The 15,627-nt window shown below is 32.9% G+C and overlaps 3 protein-coding genes across 3 annotated transcripts; 2 read left to right on the forward strand and 1 right to left on the reverse strand.

Annotated features, from left to right (window-relative positions):
* Positions 1-3,132: 3,132 nt before the first annotated feature.
* On the forward strand, positions 3,133-8,776 carry LOC138890350 (uncharacterized). The gene is made up of 13 exons (XM_070173731.1): positions 3,133-3,582; positions 4,968-5,462; positions 5,621-5,770; positions 6,036-6,326; positions 6,476-6,599; positions 6,684-6,969; positions 7,044-7,135; positions 7,317-7,403; positions 7,524-7,647; positions 7,739-7,859; positions 7,948-7,983; positions 8,055-8,467; positions 8,566-8,776. Exons 1-13 carry the CDS (start codon positions 3,133-3,135, stop codon positions 8,774-8,776), a joined length of 2,880 nt encoding a protein of 959 aa, XP_070029832.1.
* A 669-nt stretch (positions 8,777-9,445) lies between these two features.
* LOC138890351 (uncharacterized) lies at positions 9,446-10,618 on the reverse strand. The gene is made up of 4 exons (XM_070173732.1): positions 10,613-10,618; positions 10,188-10,463; positions 9,574-9,638; positions 9,446-9,476 (listed from the first exon to the last, which is right to left on the reverse strand). The coding sequence occupies exons 1-4, from the start codon at positions 10,616-10,618 to the stop codon at positions 9,446-9,448; spliced, it is 378 nt and encodes a 125-aa protein (XP_070029833.1).
* Positions 10,619-13,847: 3,229 nt separating this feature from the next.
* Positions 13,848-15,082, forward strand: LOC138890352 (uncharacterized). Its single transcript, XM_070173733.1, has 3 exons — positions 13,848-14,400; positions 14,771-14,953; positions 15,066-15,082. The coding sequence occupies exons 1-3, from the start codon at positions 13,848-13,850 to the stop codon at positions 15,080-15,082; spliced, it is 753 nt and encodes a 250-aa protein (XP_070029834.1).
* The last annotated feature ends 545 nt before the right edge of the window (positions 15,083-15,627 follow it).

The following is a 15,627-nucleotide window of genomic DNA, read 5'->3' on the forward strand; positions in this document are numbered from 1 at the left end:
GTATAGCATAATTGTTTTTAAAATATGGTCCAATATAGAAAATAGAATGATAAGAATTATTTGAATTTTAGATGAGATCTTTTTTATTTCATAATTTTTTTATTTTTGAAAATATTACGTAAAGAAATAAAAAGATAGTAAAAATATTACTACAATATTTAAATATAATATATTCAAACAATTAAGAAAATATTTTTCTATGATTAAAATAAAATTTTTAAAAATACATAATAAATTTCTAATATAGATAATTTACTAATGAAATTTAACAATTAAATTTGTATCTTAAAGCAAAAAAAGAAAGAAAAGTTAATTGCATCTAATATAAGAGAACTCTGTATATTTGAAACATAATAATCAAATAACTTATGTATTAAAATTTTAGACCTATTTAAAGTTTAATTTAAAATAAAATATAATATTATTTTAATTATAGATAAAATATTAATATAAAAACTAATTAAAATTTTTAGTAGGGAAGAAAATGTATAAAAAATCGAGGTAGTGTGAGGATGCTTATATTTTAAATTAATTTAAAAATAAATAAATTAAATAATTGCATTTATTCACAAAATATTACTGATAAATTTAAATGATTAAAAAATTCCGAATAAGAGGATACAAGCATAAAAATATACCAAATTTCAAGAATAATATATTTATATTTTGTTAAAGACTCTTAAAAGGATAATAAGCAAGATATTAATTTAATTATTAAGCTAATAAAAAATTATATGATAGTATAATAATATTAAATAATAAATAATACAATAACTATAAGAACAAAAAGGAAAAAGATTTGCGTAAAAATGATGTGATGAATGAGACATAGTTGACTTTCAGATAAACATAAAGAGATGGTCAAAATTTTGTTAAAATAATATGATCTAATGTGCTCAAACAAGACAGATCACAACATGATATGCGTAGTATTCTTTAATATTGACAACGAACGAAATGCAAGTACTAAAATCAAGGGGTAAGGTGGTTGCATATATTAAAAAATAGATTATCCACTACGAGATTTCAACAATAATTCATATCCTGCTTCATAATTAATATCTAATATTATATAATTTTTATCTAAGAGATCTATACTTTAAGGTTATTTGCACATGATTCAAACAACCTACATCATAATTTGACATGATTTATATCCGCGCATTGCACGGATACTAATACTAGTTGAAATGTAATAAGAAAATAGTCACTTTTTAATGCGAAAATATTTTTTGGACAAAAATATCCTTACCTGCTTAAAACATGAAGAACCTCATGAACCGCTCATAGGGTTTGAACTTATATAGCCTCGAACTTCAAAAAACGTTCTTGCTGTTTGAAATTTTCAGTAAATTTTATATACTTAGGGTGTGTTTGGTATAACGGAAAATGTTTTTCGCGAAAAATATTTTTCAAGAAAATATTTTCTTGAAAAACAAGTAGTAATCTTATTCATTTTTCGGTGTTTGGTACGCAAATTACGGAAATTGACTTCTCAAGAGCATTCATAAATAATTTAGATATAATAAACATGAAGCCATAAACTTTCAAACCAACAACCTTCCGAACCCACAAGTTTCATAAACTTTCGAACCGCTAAACTTTCAAAACCGCAGAATTTCGAACCCGTAAACTTCCAAAAACATAAACCTCCGAACTCATAATTTTGGAACTTGTAAAATTTTGAACCTTTAAACCGATAAATAAAAAAATTAAAACTAAACAATATATTTAAAAAATATTTTGGGGGGAGGGCAGGTGAGGGGTAGTAGGGTGAGTGGTAATAAAACGAAAAAAAAAAAACAGAAATTTAAATTACAAAAAAAAAAGTAAATTTTTTTTTGTGCGGGCAGGTGGGGGGTTGGGGTGTGTGGTGGGTGGTGCAGAAAAATGAAAAAACAGAAATTTGAAATTGCAAAAAAAAAATTAAGGTAAAAATTTTTTTTTGCGGGGGGAGGGAATGGAGGGGTAATAGGGTGGGTGGTAACGGAAAAACTAAAATTTGAAGAAAAAAAAAGCTTTTTTTGGAGAAGGGGTGGGGTGGATTGGTGAGGGTGGGGAAGGTTGAGAAGGAGTTTTGGAAAATGTTTTCCCTTCTCTTGATAAGGAAAATATTTTTCTCCAATTGGAGGAAAATGAGTTCATAAGGAAAATGTTTTCCAAAGCATTTAAGCCAATCAAACATGAGAAAATTTGAAAACATTTTTCGAAAAATATTTTCCTTCGTACCAAACACACCCTTAGTTGTAAGTTTTTGAACCCCATGACTCATGAGTCGTTTATGAGGTTTAAACTTATGAAGTTTAGAACTCTAGCAATTATTTATTTTCACACTTAGTTGTGAAGCTTTTGAACCCCATGATTCGTTTATGGAATTCCAACAAATTTTATATATTCTTTGAATTCCAATAATTGTTCTTGGGATTTGAAACTCGAGCAAATTTTCATATTTGGTTTTTAAAATTGGAGTCCTAGTCTATGTAGAAGTTAGAAGTTGTATACTTATAGAGTTCTTTATTGAATTTTGTAGTCCATCATTCTATATATAAAAAGAGAGAAAAGTTGTTGGTATATCAAAGGTAAAGAGCAGAAGCAATAAAATAAATTTTATGTTAAAGATAAAATTTATTGCTTCTTATTTAGTCTCTTTGTTCTGAAAATCTCACTTTATACCTATTAAGCCCAAACTATTTACCTTTTAATATTCATGCTCAAACTATTTACCCCGTCTACCCAGTCGACCCAATTTATTTACCCGGCCCCCATATTTCACGCGGCCCAATCTACCCATCTCTCCTTATCTTCGATCCAGCCCACCTATTTCACCCGGCACAAGCTTCCCACGCTTTTCTTCGTTCTTTAACAGTTAACAAATAGACTAGAGTACAGTTTCCAAATCTCCATAGCCAACCGATGAGAACGCAAAATTCATCCACATTAGAGTTTTTAATTTTCTTTCCGATTTCGTTCTATCTCTTCGTCTAGTACCTATTTTTGGGTGACATTTTTGCTTTGGGTGAAATTTTTGCTTCTGAAAGTACATTTTAGTGAAAGTGGGTTTCAAAATCATAGGAGTTTTGTGTTTTCCTTTGTACTTTTGTGAATCAATGTCTATGGGTTGTTGTTTTCTCTATGGGTCGGAAGCATTGTGCGCGTAGATGGTGGTGCCGTGGACAATATCATTCTTCAACACAAGTAGCTGCTGAATCCGTTGCCTCAGCCATGTCTGTTCCTAGTTTTTCCTTATTTTCTGATTCTCAGTCTCTATTTAGTCGTAACCCTAGCAGTAGTCATGTTGAAAACACAACTGAAAATGTAGAATTAGAGGGTGGAAAAGGCAACAATATTAATGTTTCGTCAGTCGATGAAACTCCCTACCTGTCATTACCCGACACAAATTCCGAACCAGTCATAGGAGGTGTTCCTGTGACTGATAAGGTAAAAGGTAAAGTTGTTGAGGATTCTGAGTTAGGGGGAAGCCGACGTGAATCTGTGCCTAAAACAGAGACTCAACCAATAGATGTTGATTGTAGCGATGATTCTCAGTTAAAGAAGAAAAAAATTGGTATCGCACCCAAGAAGGTAATTTTCTTACAATTATGATCTTTGAGATTTTTAATGTATAGTACATTGTTATTTTTTGATTTCCTGTTATGCTTTTGTATTATATTATAGTTATAGTCAGTTGTGTTAATTTTAAGTGAATTCTATTTCTTCAAGTTCATTCTGTACATTTAAGAGAACTGTTGTAAATTTATTACGATTTCCATTTATCTGTTTATTCCAGCTATCCGTTTCATCAATGTTCAGCTATCCGTTTCATCAATGTTCAGTTAGTTAATCAATGTTCATCAATGTTAAGAGAACTGTTGTAAATTTAATAGTGTTTATAGTTGTCAAAATCCATCACTAGATGATTAACTAAGAAAAAATCAAGTACCAGCGAATTTTGAGTTTTTGGGTGAAGTTCATTTGAGCTGTTCTATGTGTATGTTTCTGTGATATTAGATAAATTTAGGCCTATCATTCTGCTTAGAAGAAGTAAAAGATATCATTTTGTATACATTGTGTTTGAGCGTGAAGGAATTGAGTGATCTTTTCTAGTATATTGTACAGACCAGTTAATTTGCAATAATGAGCTTGTTAATTTGGATGGCATATTTGTCTTTGCTATTAGTTTCTCAATGTTCTTGAATCAATATAGACAGATTAAACTAATGTTCTGCTTGAGGTTTAAAAAGGGTCACTGATTCAGTAGCTGTTGTAGTCAACCATATTTATTGAAGCCAGAGTTGCTCTGTGTGATTTTTGATTTTCAACTTTGTATTAGATGGTTTTGTACATGATTTAGTATTTACCTTGTTGACAGTGGTGGAGAGAAGCATGGAAGGAATGAGACCGTGTAAGTTAGGAGTGCAGAATGAGCTTTCTTTATAGGTGGCATTGTGTGGATGGGGTCAATGGGCGAGAAGCGTTGGTACTGTAGCATAAGTTCCTTGTCGAATATTAGCTATCTTGTAGTGCAATTTGATGTGAGTTTATGCTATTCTTTTACTTCCTTAGTAATCTCAAGAATATGCAAGATGAAAAGTATTTTGCTACTATCCTCTAAAATATGTATATGATAGAATAGTTTCCGGATACTGTAGATTTAATAACTAAGTTTCTTTTGGCTTTCCCTCCCTAGTAATATTGAATATGCATCTTCAAATGAAACAACTTAAGGTAAGTTTATGTATTGATGGTCACTTAGTATTGCTGCAAATTGTTCCCACACTATTTTCCTTTTGTTTCCTTATAAGTAAAATTTGTAGTTGCCGGAAATTAGTCAGTATAATTGTATACCCTGCTGGTATAGTTATATGTCGTGTTGGTATCGTATGGTAGTTGTAATATTTTTAGTTGGTTTAGTTGCATTTTAAGTGAATTCAATTTCTGAAATTATTTTATATGAACATGTTTTTCAGTGTTGGGATTTCCTTGTACCTATGGACTTAGATTATAAACCAAAGGTTGATTGGGATACCAATTGTCATGTTATTCATCAATTGAAAGCGAATTTATCAAAGAGGCAACTTCGACTATTTAAGAAAACATGTTTTGGCTATTTTTTGGATCTGCCACCAGTTATTGTGCAAATTCGGGTTATGCACCATTTGCTTATTAGAGAAGTACATCATGAGGTGAAAAATGAGATGCGGTTTGTAGTGAATGATTCTAGGTTGCGCTTTGGCTTGGGTGAATTTGCACTTGTTACTGGGTTGAAATGTAAGGGTGATACAAGTATACAGAGCATAGCAGAGAATAGATTGATTTCAAAATATTTTGGGACTGCATCCGTGACATTTGCCCAACTAGCAGACTGTTTTAAGAAGAAGAAATGGGAAACAGATGATGATGCGTTGAAGATAGCAGTTCTTTATTTTTTGAACAGCTTCTTACTTTCTCAACTAAAAACAAAGGTTATTTCACGGTCTTACATTGACTTGGTTGAGTGCGGTGATTTTAATAATTATCCCGGGGGTATAGATGTTTATAAAGCTACAATTGACTCGTGTTCCAACAAGTTTCAAGATAAGCCTTTTTTTATAGACTCGGTGGCTTCTCGTTGGCTTTACAGACTTGGTTGTATGAATGCTGCCCAAGTTTGGATGGTCACTTTGCTGATCATCTTGGAAACAAACTTCCACGAATTTTGAATTGGGTAGTCATGGGTCAAATACCGAATGAGCAAGTTGCGTTGCAAATGTGTAGCTTGCAACGTGAGCAGGTAATTTTTTCATAGTTTTATTGCCTCTCTTAATGTTTTGGTACAGTAGTTTAGTCACAGTTGTATCAATATCCCAGTTCAGTGATATACTTTGTTGGTATACATGTATACTATATTGGTATCATGTATACTATATCCCAGTTCAGTGATATACTCTGTTGGTATATATGTATACTATATTGGTATCATATGGTAATAGGGATCTTTTATCTTTCCATACTTTATTATCATTTCTATTTCTAACTAGTGTGCTTAATAATTGCAGCTAAAGAACATCACCCCAACTGATGATGAGAAGCAACTATTTGATGTGCGTGGTCTAAACTTTGAAATTGAACTTGGGTGCACTGACAGTCAGCCCGATAGCTTTCAGGTTTTTGGCACTCAATTACCAAAGACACAAAGTATGCATGAAAGTACTGGAGGTGATTCCCAACCTATCAATGCCGAGGTAATGAAGGAGTTACAAGCTTTGAAGCTTTTTGTAGAGACCAAGTTTGAGGAGGTGCTTGCAGCTATTGGTAGGAAGCCAATGAAACCAGAGGGAAATTCAGCGGTATTGATCTTTTATATAATATAATGCTATAGTATATTGTTCAAAGATGCAATATATTCTTATAGGATACTATTCCATTCTTTACTTTTAGTGCACATAGTATTCTTGTAATATACATAATACTAAAATTGTTAGTTTCTCATTTTCAGCATAAGCAACAGGATAATGATCCTGACTTTCGTGAGATGCATAATGATTATGACCAGTTTGAAAGTGGCCACGTTGGGAATGATCCTGTAGTTCTTGGAGATAGCACGCCCAAAGCGCCTTCTAGTGTGTAAATCACATATTTGATTGATTTTTTTTTGCTGTTGTTTTTTGAAAATAGTACTCTTGCTTATACTTTTATATGTTTAGTATCTGGTTTTGGTGGGTTTGGTCAAGACGGAGGTGCCACTGGTGTTAATGTGAAGAGCGTCACAGCAAGTGATGGTGTAGTTAATGATGATTTTGGCTTAGATTCTAACTTTAAACTGTCTGCATCTACAATTGATCAAATCACCACCATTACACAACAAGCAACATATAAGCAGTCATCTCATGATGTTAAAAAGTCGGGTCCTGCTCCGCTGCCATCAGGAATCCCTGTACAGACACAAGCAGATGTTGTTATTGAGTCTAATACTGCTCCACAGGGTACGATGTTGATGTTACTAATTCTGTAGTCAGTATGTAAATGATAGGTTCTTGATAGTTTTTTAATTTTTATTTAAGTAGTGATGCTGATAATGTTTTTATGTGTTCAACATGTCGGGTTGATGGTGTTGGTCAAGTGGATGTTGGTGGCAGTAATGTGAATTTGCCTTCTGGTAATGTCTTCTATATATAATTTTTCATTCTTTTTTTCTAAATTTCTTAACTTTGTATATTTATTTATTCACTAGCATTTTCTAATTTAAGCTTCATGTCGACACGGGGGTGATCTTCACTTGGATTCTGATTTTGAATATACTGATTCTCAACTTGATCTAATTGCTGCCATTACATAAGGAGGGAGACGTAATGTAAATCAATCTGGAAATGAACTGACAACTCGTGCTGTAAATAAGTCTAAACCTGATCAGTCGGTATCAAGAAGTATTGTCCAGATACAAACAGACGTTGAAACTACTACTGCAGTTTTCGCACGGAGAAGGCGCCCCGCAGCTGTAAAATAGTCGTTGTATCGGAATGACTGGCAATCTGGTGTTAGTGCAGTTGGGGGATCCTCGAAGGTTATCAAAGGAAGATTTCCATTTGTAAATGACATTTCAGAGACTGTTGATTTTAAGCTTACGACTGCATTCTCAAACTTTGTTGAAGCAAACATGCAATTGGGAGAGTGCGTATTCGTTTCCATGTACCTTTGTTTTCATTTTTTCTTAATGTTTGTTGTTATATTTCTTATCCATATCTTCTTTTATACGAAATAGGGAAGTGTATTTACCTGGTGATCAAAAGCTAGAGCCTTGTTTTGACTTTGAAGTTGAACAGATTGATGATAAGACGTTTTTCCATACCTTAAACTATTCTGGCAGGCCTCTCTCTAGTTCGGTATGTGTACTGCTTTTTATTTTTGTTGTTGTAGTAGTTCATTCATATTGTTAGTGGTAGTCATGTTTTCTTCCTCTCTTTTTTGCAGCACTTGATTATTATATTCTACTATCTTAGAAAGAAGGTAAAATATGGAATTAATATGCCAATCAAAGTCACAACTACAGATACTCTTTTTAATAATATCATTCAAAGGTTTTCACAGAATTTGTAAAAGGTGGGAAACATGATCATTTGATTGATAGATCAGACAATATCATGGAGTACATGAAAAGATTTAGGATGCATTGCAACACTCCATGGCACCAGGTTGATCGTGTCATTTTTCCAATTAATTTGGCAGAAATTTGGCATTGGATATTGGGGTGTGTGTCATTCCACAAGAGATATTTTTACGTATATGACTCGCTACGTAGTCGAAATCACAAAAAAGCTATTCAAAAAGTGGCAGAGGCTTATGCTGTGTTGATCCCCCTATTTCTAGTTAGTATTGAATTTTATAACCAAAGAAGTGACATTGTAGTAGAAAATGGTCTGCACATGGGAAAGAAGTTGACTGATCCTTATGAGATTGAACTGATTACAGATCTGCCAACACAGCAAAATTCGTAAGAATAGTTACTTTTTTTTACTTTGTTTTCCTCATTCATATTAACATTTTCACTTCTAATTGATTTTTATAGTCTATTCATTTGTTTTATTTCAGAGATTGTAGAGTATATGTTGCTTGCTTTGCTGAGTATATTATTGAAGATCTTCCAATCCATGTTGCCAATTTTGATGTGGATGGTCTTCGAGCTAGGTTTGGTATACTGTTGTGGCACTATGGGAGGAACAAGCAGTTGCATGGCGAATCAAGTGAATCTGAGGCTCCAGTAGCACCTAAAAAGACTCGTGGAAAGAAACGCAAGAAGTAGTATAGGTCTCTTTTTGGTTTTAGTTAATCGTATCATGAAAACTTTGCAGGATTTTAATAGTTTTTGGTGAAGTATGGTATTATTAGTAGTAAATGACCTTCTGCTGATTCAAGACTGTAGGAAACTTGTGCCTTTATAAAATATTTCCAGCTGCTAATGTTTCTTTTGTCATATTTAATTATTCTGGTTCAGAATATGTGGTATAGATTTCTTCAAGTACATGGGGGTTATCAGTTTAGTTATGTCTCTTGATGCTGAAAATTTGCTGATTTTGTTTCTGATTTCAACTTGTTTTATTAGGCTTTTCTTAGGCTTCTTCCATAAAGTTGTTGGTTTATTAGGATGTCGAGGTCCATTCCTTTGCCAGAGGGTAAGGTTTAATGGATTCTGCAAGTGAAAATTAGGGGCAGATGAAGCGAACACTTCCAACAACATACAAAGTAGTTGTGACAGAAGTTAAATAATCTGCTTTCGAATGTGATGATGGTCTAAGTTTTAATGTTCATCTGTAGTTTTAGCATAGATGGTGTATTAGTGTAGTAGAACTATATACCAATCAGGTATACTGATATACCATTTGGGTATCACGTTGTATTTGACTCACCTTTCTTCCTTCAGCAACTAGATGTAAGTACTGACATGAGTTCCAAAGCGTGCGCATTTTGGGTATCACGTTGTATCTGGTGCACCATTTGTATTTCTGCACATATTTTGTTTTAGCCATATTAGTGCAATACCACTATATACCAGTGAGGTATACAAATATAACATTTGGGTATCACCTTGTATTAATGTACCTGATGATGTATAATAACTGCATGTAAATGGCTTCCAATTTGTTATACTTCAATAGAGACATGAGCTGCAAAGCGTGCCCATTTTGTTAACAAAGTATGTACAAATGTTGCATTTGCAGCACCACTTCTATTTCTGCACATATTTTGATACTAATAAGATATACAGATATACCAATAAGGTATACAGATATACCACTTGGGTATCGCATATATATTTTAGCATCTTTTTTCCTACAGCAACTAGATGTAAATGCATCCCACTTTTATATACTAAAATACAAAATAAATAGATTCTTATTGAAAATACAAGTAGCCATATAAATTTGTTGCCAAAAAGTAATTTCTCAAAGAATCATCATGCCAAATATATGTCTAGTGCAAGAAATGCATTTTATTTTTTTGCAATTCAAATGCTATGATTCTACGATATATGAGTTCTATAAAAATATTGAAGCATTATATCAATCTCTCTTTGGAATATTTCGGCATGTTCTCCGGTTGTGTCTTTTTCTCCCGCATAGTGCACATGTAACTGTATTTCCTTCCCATCCTCCTATGCCTCTCTTCTTTTTAGGTCTTCCTAGTTTGATTTTTCCTTTTGGTGGCAGTACCACCTGCGAAGAGACATCTTCTGGAATTTGCCACGTTGTTTCATTAGGCAATAGATTTACTGGTATCTCATATGTTTTCAGCAAATAGTCTATGATGTAGTAATCCGAGCAATACTTGTATGAATCCATATGGAATTTTTGTATAACTGCCATTGCATGTGGACATGGAATATCGTCTAGCTGAAACCTCCCACAAGTGCAGTTTCTTTCATGTAGGCGCACCACATTTCTTGTTTGGCCATCAATTACTAAATGTAAGAATTCAGTTGATGGCAACACCTAGTATAATTTTAATTAAGAAAAGTCATTAGCTATATGAAGTAATAGTATTTCTTCAATAACAATATTCAGTTGTTTAGTGAAATCACTAAGGTAAAAAAGTAAAAATACAGTACATGCAGTGTTTTTATGATTTTGAAAATGCATACCGTCATCGTCTATGATATGATAGTATTATCTGCCAATATATTTTCATACTTTGCATCAATCTTCATAAATGATTCCACTACATCCTTCCGATTGGAGTAATTCTATTTTTGAATCAATGTTGTCATAAAATCAAGCAAATTCACAACTGGGAGGTCTCTTGCGTGCTTGTTTGCTGCATTTATTGATTCCACAATATTCGATGTCATGGTCATGGTTCTATTTGCCTTGGAATGCGCCCGGGACCATTTATCATATCCAATATCCATCATGTATGTTTTCACTCTACTATCAATAGCTTCTAACTCTGCCATATGCCGGTTGAATTCTTCAACAGTGTATGCTCTTGCTAACGCAAAATATACTTCTTTGATTTGTTTTTGGCTCTTCCTGAAGTTTGTCTTTATGTTGTTCCACAGATGGAACATACATGCACAATGAGGGACTTCTGGATAGACAATTGAAGTTGCTTTCCATATAGCAGCATGTCTGTCTGATACAATGCACATTCCCTCTCTTTGTCCATAGGTTTCTCTGAACTGCACGAAGAACCATTCCCATGATGCATTATTTTCCGAATCAACAATTACATATGCAAGGGGTAGAATTTGTCCTGTAAACCCAAAGAACAAAATATCAATTACAACACACTATATTAATTTAGCATTTCATAAAGTAGTATAGTCATAGGTAGGTGCAGGTGTGTAGCAAAACAACTATATACTCTGATGGTATACTTGTATACCATACTAGTATCATATAATATTTGCAAATATTTTTTGTTTCTTTAACTGAATGTAATTGGATTGTACACAAAATATTAATTTAGTATTTCATATAGTAGTATAATCATAGGTACGTACAGGTGTAGCAAAACAACTATATACTCTGTTGGTATACTTATATACCATACTGGTATCATATAATATTTGAAAATATTTTTTGTTTCTTTAACCGAATGTAATTGGATTGTACACAAAATATTAATTTAGCATTTCATATAGTAGTATAGTCATAGGTAGGTGCAGGTGTGTAGCAAAACAACTATATACTCTGTTGGTATACTTGTATACCATACTGGTATCATATAATATTTGAAAATATTTTTTGTTTCTTTAACTGAATGTAATTGGATTGTACACAAAATATTAATTTAGCATTTCATATAGTAGTATAGTTATAGGTACGCGCAGGTGTGTAGCAAAACAACTATATACTCTGTTGGTATACTTGTATACCATACTGGTATCATATAATATTTGAAAATATTTTTTGTTTCTTTAACTGGATGTAATTGGATTGTATTCTTACCCTCTGTGTCTTGCGTGGAAGTCGTGAGTATGGTCCCTCTATATGTTGACTTTAAAAAACTTCCATCAACTACAACTGTTGGCCTACAATAGACCCATCCTCTAATCGATGCATATATAGCTATGAATGCATACAAGAAGCTCCCATCTCCTTCAGTGTGTAGTCGTGTCACTGATCCTGGGTTAGCATACTCTAACATATAAAGATATGTTGGCATTTTCTTGTATGATTCACTTGGTGATCGTCTCAATAATTGCATTGCTTTTTCTTTTGATCTTCATGCTTGCATGTAGCTTAAGTCCATACCATATACTTTTTGGATGTCTCTCTGGATATCTGTTGGTGTATATATGATTTTCGGGTCAACAAGTTTATCTTGTACCACAGCTGCAACAAAAGCTGAGACAGCTTGCTTTTGTGAACAAAATCTCTTATCAGTTAAACAACTGTGGACAGAATTGAAATCCGTCACTTTGAAAAGATTTGATGCTCGCAGGCTTGATGCTTTAAGCCTCCAAATGCATCTTTCATCCACGCATTCAAGGATATACATGTTTATAATACAAATACAGTTATGTATAATGTTTTATTGATAAAAAACACACACAAAAATTCGTACAATTATATACTCACATGGTATACTCTGTTAGTATACTTATATACTATATCAGTATCATATTTTGCTGATAAAAAATATAGACAAAGCATCACAATTCTATACTCACATAGTATACTGATTTAGCATACATATATACTATATTGGTATTATGTTTTACTGATAATAACAAAGACAAACCAATACAGTTATATACTCACATAGTATACTGATATAGCATACTTATATACTATACCAGTATCACTGATAAAAAACACAGACAAACCAATACAATTCCATACTCGCATAGTATACTGATTTAGCGTACTTATATACTATATATGTATCACATAGTTTTTTACTTGAAAACATGCAGACGGACCTTCTTGGGCATAATTTATGAACCCGATATTGACATTTTTCTCTAACGGCATACTGTTTCATAACGAGAGCCAGCAGGTTCTTGTCTTTATAAATTTGTCCTTTTTCAACAATTTGATGAAATTGATCAGTTATGTGTTTGCATCATCAAGTTATAAAATGGCGTCATCTCTTTCTTGCACATCAAACGTAGTAATCATATCAGTGCTTTCAAATTGTGCAATTTCAAATTGTGCAATTTCATAACTGAAATTGATCAGTTATGTGTTTGCATCATCAAATTCTCCCAAGCAATTCTCAGAAATTGCACAATTTGAAAGCACTGATATGATTACTACGTTTGATGTGCAAGAAAGAGATGACGCCATTTTAGAACTTGATGATGCAAACACATAACTGATCAATTTCATCAAATTGTTGAAAAAGGACAAATTTATGAAGACAAGAACCTGCTGGCTCTCGTTATGAAACAGTATGCCGTTAGAGAAAAATGTCAATATCGGGTTCATAAATCATGCCCAAGAAGGTCCATCTGCATGTTTTCAAGTAAAAAACTATGTGATACATATATAGTATATAAGTACGCTAAATCAGTATACTATGCGAGTATGGAATTGTATTGGTTTGTCTGTGTTTTTTATAAGTGATACTGGTATAGTATATAAGTATGCTATATCAGTATACTATGCGAGTATATAACTGTATTGGTTTGTCTTTGTTATTATCAGTAAAACATAATACCAATATAGTATATATGTATGCTAAATCAGTATACTATGTGAGTATAGAATTGTGATGCTTTGTCTATATTTTTTATCAGCAAAATATGATACTGATATAGTATATAAGTATACCAACAGAGTATACCATGTGAGTATATAATTGTACGGATTTTTGTGTGTGTTTTTTATCAATAAAACATTATACATAACTGTATTTGTATTATAAACATGTATATCCTTGAATGCGTGGATGAAAGATGCATTTGGAGGCTTAAAGCATCAAGCCTGCGAGCATCAAATCTTTTCAAAGTGACGGATTTCAATTCTGTCCACAGTTGTTTAACTGATAAGAGATTTTGTTCACAAAAGCAAGCTATCTCAGCTTTTGTTGCAGCTGTGGTACAAGATAAACTTGTTGACCCGAAAATCATATATACACCAACAGATATCCAGAGAGACATCCAAAAAGTATATGGTATGGACTTAAGCTACATGCAAGCATGGAGATCAAAAGAAAAAGCAATGCAATTATTGAGACGATCACCAAGTGAATCATACAAGAAAATGCCAACATATCTTTATATGTTAGAGTACGCTAACCCAGGATCAGTGACACGACTACACACTGAAGGAGATGGGAGCTTCTTGTATGCATTCATAGCTATATATGCATCGATTAGAGGATGGGTCTATTGTAGGCCAACATTTGTAGTTGATGGAAGTTTTTTAAAGTCAACATATAGAGGGACCAAACTTACGGCTTCCACGCAAGACACAGAGGGTAAGAATACAATCCAATTACATTCAGTTAAAGAAACAAAAAATATTTTCAAATATTATATGATACCAGTATGGTATACAAGTATACCAACAGAGTATATAGTTGTTTTGCTACACACCTGCGCGTACCTATAACTATACTACTATATGAAATGCTAAATTAATATTTTGTGTACAATCCAATTACATTCAGTTAAAGAAACAAAAAATATTTTCAAATATTATATGATACCAGTATGGTATACAAGTATACCAACAGAGTATATAGTTGTTTTGCTACACACCTGCACCTACCTATGACTATACTACTATATGAAATGCTAAATTAATATAGTGTGTTGTAATTGATATTTTGTTCTTTGGGTTTACAGGACAAATTCTACCCCTTGCATATGCAATTGTTGATTCGGAAAATGATGCATCATGGGAATGGTTCTTCGTGCAGTTCAGAGAAACCTATGGACAAAGAGTGGGAATGTGCATTGTATCAGACAAGCATGATGCTATATGGAAAGCAACTTCAATTGTCTATCCAGAAGTCCCTCATTGTGCATGTATGTTCCATCTATGGAACAACATAAAGACAAACTTCAGGAAGATCCAAAAACAAATCAAAGAAGTATATTTTGCATTAGCAAGAGCATACACTGTTGAAGAATTCAACAGGCATATGGCAGAGTTAGAAGCTATTGATAGTAGAGTGAAAACATACCTGATAGATATTGGATATGATAAATGGTCCCGGGCGCATTCCAAGGCAAATAGAACCATGACCATGACATCGAATATTGCGGAATCAGTAAATGCAGCAAACAAGCACGCAAGAGACCTCCCAGTTGTGAATTTGCTTGACTTTATGACAACATTGATTCAAAAATGGAATTACACCAATCGGAAGGATGCAGTGGAATCATTTATGAAGATTGGTGCAAAGTATGAAAAAATATTGGCAGATAATACTATCTTATCACAGACGATGACGGTATCCATTTTAAAAATCATAAAAACACTGCATGTATTGTATTTTTACTTTTTTACCTTAATGATTTCACTAAACAACTGAATATTGTTATTTAAGAAATACTATTACTTCATATAGCTAATGACTTTTCTTAATTAAAATTATACTAGGTGTTGCCATCAACTGAATTCTTACATTTAGTAATTGATGGCCAAACAAGAAATGTGGTGCGCCTACATGAAAGAAACTACACTTGTGGGAGATTTC

Source organism: Nicotiana sylvestris, chromosome 4, assembly GCF_000393655.2.
Source record: "Nicotiana sylvestris chromosome 4, ASM39365v2, whole genome shotgun sequence".
Classification (NCBI taxonomy): domain Eukaryota; kingdom Viridiplantae; phylum Streptophyta; class Magnoliopsida; order Solanales; family Solanaceae; genus Nicotiana; species Nicotiana sylvestris.

Excerpts from the sequence above, each read along its gene's own strand:
- LOC138890352 (XM_070173733.1), top strand. The coding sequence starts at position 13,848 with ATGTATATCCTTGAATGCGTGGATGAAAGATGCATTTGGAGGCTTAAA. Across the intron at positions 14,401-14,770 it reads TTCCACGCAAGACACAGAGG|GACAAATTCTACCCCTTGCA; the intron begins GTAAGAATACAA and ends TTGGGTTTACAG.
- LOC138890351 (XM_070173732.1), bottom strand. Across the intron at positions 9,639-10,187 it reads CAGAAGATGTCTCTTCGCAG|CTCATGTCTCTATTGAAGTA; the intron begins GTGGTACTGCCA and ends CACGCTTTGCAG. Across the intron at positions 9,477-9,573 it reads CAGTTATTATACATCATCAG|AAATACAAATGGTGCACCAG; the intron begins GTACATTAATAC and ends AAATATGTGCAG.
- LOC138890350 (XM_070173731.1), top strand. The coding sequence starts at position 3,133 with ATGGGTCGGAAGCATTGTGCGCGTAGATGGTGGTGCCGTGGACAATAT. Across the intron at positions 5,463-5,620 it reads TTTCTCAACTAAAAACAAAG|ACTTGGTTGTATGAATGCTG; the intron begins GTTATTTCACGG and ends TTGGCTTTACAG. Across the intron at positions 6,600-6,683 it reads CACGCCCAAAGCGCCTTCTA|TATCTGGTTTTGGTGGGTTT; the intron begins GTGTGTAAATCA and ends TTATATGTTTAG.